At 42.0% G+C, this 6,443-nt stretch overlaps 1 protein-coding gene across 1 annotated transcript; it reads left to right on the top strand.

Moving 5' to 3' along the window:
* Positions 1-3,190: 3,190 nt before the first annotated feature.
* Positions 3,191-4,468, top strand: BGW36DRAFT_355700 (aspartic peptidase domain-containing protein; the record flags this gene model as incomplete). Its single annotated transcript, XM_046213673.1, has 4 exons — positions 3,191-3,390; positions 3,455-3,864; positions 3,943-4,091; positions 4,118-4,468. The coding sequence occupies 4 exons, from the start codon at positions 3,191-3,193 to the stop codon at positions 4,466-4,468; spliced, it is 1,110 nt and encodes a 369-aa protein (XP_046074918.1).
* Positions 4,469-6,443: the final 1,975 nt, after the last annotated feature.

The following is a 6,443-nucleotide window of genomic DNA, read 5'->3' as shown; positions in this document are numbered from 1 at the left end:
ATTGCATAGGTCTTCCAAAATCTGTTTGGGATACTACCTCTTCACGATATCATTCACATTTTCCCAGTGTGGGCCCTTGGGGTCGGTTGTTGGTATGATATAAAGTTGGCTACCTCTAATAGAATCCTTCAGAGCTTCTACGTGAATTCACGTAATGTCTTCAAGATGGACATTTTTTGAGAACAGCGGAAACTTGGATGGCTGACTCAACAGCTGGCCGATACACAGGCCATTGGATTCCCTGTTGATTGCGTCTACGTTTGTAACTATATCACCGCGTCCAACAATATACCATAGCGCAATAGTGATTATATCGAATATTAGCATTTTCCTCTTGAGAAACGCTTCCCGTTCAAACAGGGATATGACTTTGCTTGCTTTATAGGCAGCTAGACCTTATTTCTAGATCGCTGATAGGTTGGTGACTTTTTTTTATCAGAACTATTCCGTTGTCAGCTATTTGCATAATTGTGCATTCTACAAATTTGGTTATATTTAATTCATGTGATGATGATAAGACATGGGAACAGAGTGTTTACCTGTAAAAAGTCTCCCTGTGATATGGTAAACATCTGCGGCTATAGAAATAGAGGACGTCATTATCACCTTCTTGATTCCAGTTTTCCTATATGCAGTGTTAAGAACCCCCGCTATTATCTGATGCCCAGACTGGACAATTTCGTTCTCGAAGTCTGCCGTATGGTTCTGTGGCAGTGGGAAGGCCACCTATATGACATATTTTACGCCCCCTGAGAGCATCATTAAACACATTGGCAACAGTAAAGTCTGGAATGACAACACTCTCCAAGCTTTCCGTATCTGAGTCCGCGGGTGGTAGCGATTTCTTTCTTCTTCTTTTTTTTCTGAAACGCTACTGCGTTGTAAACAACTACGCGCACACGGTATCCAGCTTCTACGCTACTTCCAGCACCTTAAATCCTACCAAACCGGCAACTCCTATAACATGAGGTCAAATATTGATTAGCATGTTGGTGCGTGAGAACATGGCAACGGCGCTAGGAATTTACAAGAACAAGAGGTTTTGCCATCATGACGTCGCGGAAGAATATGTTTGCGCAGCCAGCTAACCTGCTTGGTGGTGACTGTTTCCATCTTCGCATTGTTATGTGGATTGCCTCTATTTGATGTCGGGCTTGGCTGTTCAACAAAATGAGGCTACTTGATAAAAATTAGATTATAATCAATCGTGTTTTACCTTGACCATGAAGACAGTAGATAGTAGAAGCATGATTGAAACTTGACTGAAACAGTAATGCCGGAACTGAATTCATGACAAATTTCCATGGTCATAATAATCACTTTAGCGATTACTAGTATTCGTAGAACTTATATCTGGATACCCATTTTATACCATGTCGAACTGTCCAAGCCCAGGCACCAATTCAAAACCAATACCAATTCCATATTAGAGTGCCATTTCTTAGCTATCTTCTTAGCTATCTCCCCAAGACACCCGGTCCATTCTAGACCAAACTTTCCCGTGACTATTCTGGAATCGCAAATGCATGCATGCTTCCGCTTGGAGGTCGTCGCGCTCATATGCTATTCTCACAAGCTGCAAAAACCAACATATTCAAAGCAACACATTTGAATCGTCATTTTTTAAACAGGAAGTGGGCGAAAAGGTCCTCAACCTAGATCAGCCACAGAGTATAACGGTGATGAAAAATCTCCGATATTTGGAGGCTGAGTGCCCCCAGTGGTGTAGTCCACCTATCATTGTCGGGGCTGCTTCAGTACATCAGCACCTGAAATTGGCTACGAAAGTATTAGGTAACGCATGAAAACAGGCCGGCGTACCAGTGAAGAGTATCATACGCCATCACGGCGCTATCTTCAATTTCAAATATCGTTGTAAATAAGTAATCAAAACCCTATGTCTACCATCTACAACTTATCTATCCAGGATTAGGATTCGACACAGTATTAACGTCTAAAACACCTCCGATATGCCAGGAGGAGTTTTTCGAGTCAATTTCTGCTCTAACAGGCAGAGACTGCTCTGCCATTTAAAAATGGACGTAAAAATTGATTGACGGTAGTAATTTGCACTTGGTCTGGTGCCTTGGAAAGACCATTTGTGGAGGGAGCACAATGAACGCATGTGACTGTCATTCCTTCCCAAGCTAATCTCAGAATAATATACATGTAATATTATTGAGCTATCATTAAATTTGTCCATAATCTCCATGTTGATAGAATACCTCAATGCGAGGCATCTCTTAGATAATCTCGAATGCTACGGTGGCAGCCGGGCAACGCCCAATAATAATGGATCATAAACGACGATCCCACCCGTGTAATTAAACTCAATATTAACAGCACAACCGAGAAAGCCACTTTACACACTAGGATATCTATTAATAGATATAGGGACGTGATTGACTTCTCGGTAGAAGAAAAGTCATTCTAAGTTGAAGCTCATTTATAGTTTATTTTTTAAATTGATGAATTATGAATTAATTAGTATTATGGAACATATATGCACTACTTTGATCATATGCCAGTTAATACAGTGAGTGAATTATATAAAATTTTTCCAAAATACATTCGTTAAAGATCGACTTTTGTGAATTCTGTATAAGGATAAAATATCTACAAAACTAAATATGACGGCACTCTGTTCTACATCAATTGATATGTACCGCCTTATGGACTTGTGACTCTACCGTATATGTCAATGTTGTTTTAAGACGAACTTTTATTAATCTTTGCAGGTTTTGAAAACTCTTACAGCCTTTATTCACCTGTTAAGATATGTTTAAATTACTGTGTAGCAGTGTGGGCCTTAATCATTGCCTTCATGTTGACCCGATGTGTGGCTCTTTTCTATTTTTTCAGTTCGTTGTGAATTAATTAACTCTCAAGGTTATGGGGTCATTAGCATAAGCACTAAAGTGTAAATACCGTAGAACTCGATGATGGGGCCGGTCGACAACAGTGTCATATGTGAAAGATTGGTCACAGCGCCATATATCTACCAATTCGGTAAGCCAAGAGTCAGCTAATAGCATTAATTGGGGGCCCTATTTTAAAGCCCCCAAGTGCTGTTAATGGGTTAATACCCAATCCCTAAATATATATGTCGATGAACTCTTCTCAAATAACTTTTCTTTTGGTCAGAATCTTCCCATGTTCTTAGTTCCACGGTGAATAATTTTTGTTCGCCATGAGAGACTATTCTTCTTTTGCCTGTCTGGCTTTAGCCACTTCCATGATCACGAGCAATGTCGTGGCGATGCAAGTTCATACGAGGCCCAAGCCAGTCGGTGGATCACTACAAAGTGGTAGAACAAGTCTTCCAGCCGTCAAAATCCCCCATAAGCGATTGGGGGATCGGGCCACAAGTACTGTTGACGTGGGAAGCAAGTATGTTTCTCTTAATATTCAACGAATCCCCGTTGACTAGGAGCACCATTACTAACTTGAATAGCTGGTATATCGAAGCCTGGATAGGCACGCCCGGGCAAAGCTTTTATTTTCTTGCCGACAGTGGCGCTCCAAATCTTTCTATAGAGTCAACTCTGGAGCCAGCCTCCCAGCAAGGGGATATTCCTTTATATAACCCAACGAACTCTAGCACTGCTCAACTCATGGAGGGATACACCTATTCCGAGTGCTTTGGTAGTGGGTATTGTGACAACGGAGTTGTGTATACAGATATCTTTACTGTTGGCCAGATTGCTTATGAGGGAATGCCAATCATGGTTCAGACTAACAATACGTCACCGTCAAATGGCGTGCGATCTGGGAATATGGGACTGAACATAGATCTGAATGGCATGACTACTGAGCCTCAAAGACTACCATCATTCTTTCAGCATTTGCTACCTGATCTTGACGGTATGTCCTTTGGTCACTATTTCATATTTCTGGTATCAATATCTAATATATCTGGGTCAGAACCTCTTTGGACAGTAGACTTCAGGGCATCAAATAACAGCGGACAATTCGACTTTGGGTACGTCGACAGTGGGAAATATACCGGAAATATTGCCTACGGCAACATCACTACGACTGGGGGCTTTGGACCGTGGAGATCCAGGGCATTGGGGCTGGCTACGATGACAGTAGTTTCAAAAGCCATCAATTCCAGGTTGTTTTTGATACTGGAACAGGAGGTGGTAGCATCAGCCGAGAAATTGCCGATCTTTACTGGAGTCAAGTACCGAGTTCACAATGGAACGATGGCTGGAACAACTACCTTTATCCCTGCAATCAAACGCTACCAGATTTTGTGATTCAGTTAGCCGACGGCAATAAAGTAGGCATTCCTAGTGACGGGTTGTTTTCCAAGGCCGCGGATGACGGCAGTGGGCTGTGTGCGACCATGTTAGCTATTGCCGATGGAAATGATACTCTTTGGGGTCAGGCATGGATTGAGAAATTTTTTGTTATATTCGACTGGGGAAATCGGAGACTCGGGGTTGCTAACAAGAGTCAATAACATAATGCAGTCTGATATGTAGAAGTAACTGAGAAAGCATAATCTTGGGCTTGCCTCGGAATCAATCATTAAAGTCACAGCAATCGATCTCTACTACAGATATTTCAAATCAATAGAATAAAATCCAAAAATTTATCTCTTAACACGGATCTCGCGGCCACCAGCACAATAGCTAGGATAATATTACAAGCCGTTGAGGGGATTAAAGCCCCAAATGCGCCCTACTAATATATTCACAGAGATATACTGATCAAAATACAACCACTAGAATACATAGCACCTCTATGATACAACCGCTTTTACTGTCATTCTAAAGAAGTATGCTGAACGATAAGTCGTATAAGATCAACTATTTTCGTGAAATAAATATACTATCATTTCGTCGTATAAATTACGATCTCTTGGATTTCAATGATATAGTCTATCCAATATAGTAGGGATTTCCATCATCATCATACGTGCAGTTAGAGACGGTTGACCCGGATACCTTTGGGCACATTTAGTCGAGAACGAGGCTAATTTGGTGCGCATCACGAAGATACAGTCTTACAGTGATCCAAGAGCATGATGACTTTTTATCCTCAGGATCCGTTTGATTTCATCGAGTGGGTAAATGATGCTCGTTAGTCGATGTGCCACCGCCCGTCAAAGGAGAAACCATGTAAGTAGTTTCCGGTACATTCCAGGGAAGATACACCCAGAAGCAAGCTGCAGGTTCAGGACCGCTAAATTTATTGCATTTTTTTTAGAGGATTAACCTACGTGGGCCAATCGCTATAGGCCAATAACTAAAAGAAAACTAACAACACTCCTATCCACCTCTGTTTGTTGGTGGGGGACGCTATGCTATAATCGAGAAAACTTGCTCAGGAATCGGAATTATCAGCGCATGTCCATGGCTTCGAACCATCGTATATCTAGAGGGAATCAAAGATGCCGGGGATAGAGCCATAAGTGCCAGAAATAGTCATGAAGCAGCCGATCAAGATGATAAATCGCGGCCAACACACAGTGAGTGGCGGGGTTTTAACGACGGTTTCAATTAATGAGGCTTTTGGGTAAATGAAAGAGAAAGCGATCTGTCACATTGAGAACTAGAATACAGTTTAAATATGTTTTGAACCTTCGGGCCTGCCCGTGTTCATCTAGAACAGTCTACTCTTGCCTCTAGGTTATGAAGATCAAATTTCCGATAGGCTATGGCATCGAGGAGCCATTCACCGACCCAGCTTGCAAATCTAACAAGAGTAGCACTTCCTCCAATCCAAACACAGTTTGGTTGCCTTGCAAAGATTCCCCATATGCTGCTTTCGCCTCTCAAAAGTTGCAAACTAGGCGAAGGTATTCGGCGCCATACTCGATGTGTTCTCTGACTAAGTCAATATCCTCCTGACCAGATCCTCAGAATGGAGTGAACAGATCCCTGAGGGAGTTCCCTATCTGTTTTATTGGTCTTTGTTCTCACAAAGCCTGCCATTACCACTGTAACCTTCACTCCAAATGGTCGTAGCACATTACAGCAAATACATTTGTCTCAAATATATTGCGAATATCGTCTATCTCCACGTCTATGGCGGGAATGGTGTGTTTTTGGCCTCTTGGAATAGGTTCCAACACGTATCAGTGGGAAAATTAAACGGTAGTAGTTCGGTGGCTTATGATAGGATCGAAAACTCACGCATTGTTGATCAATATATCGAGGCTTCCACCTGTTATGTCCGCCACTTTATCGCGACATAATTTGATAGTTTCTGGTTTCGTCACATCAAGTGGCAATGCAATCATCCCATAATGCCGGAGATCATTTATCACCTCCACTTTTCGTGCAGTATAAATGACAAGAAGACTTGCAGCACTGGTTATTAGAGAAGGGTTTCTTGAGATGATATGACCCCGTTCACCTTTTGCATGAAACGCTCGTGCCAAGGCATAACCAATACCCCCCGGAGTGCACCTGTTGACGAGAATTTGTGAA

Source organism: Talaromyces proteolyticus, assembly GCF_021365285.1.
Source record: "Talaromyces proteolyticus strain PMI_201 chromosome Unknown BGW36scaffold_3, whole genome shotgun sequence".
In the NCBI taxonomy this organism is placed as follows: Eukaryota; Fungi; Ascomycota; class Eurotiomycetes; order Eurotiales; family Trichocomaceae; genus Talaromyces; species Talaromyces proteolyticus.
This window is presented reverse-complemented; position numbering and strand designations above follow the sequence as displayed.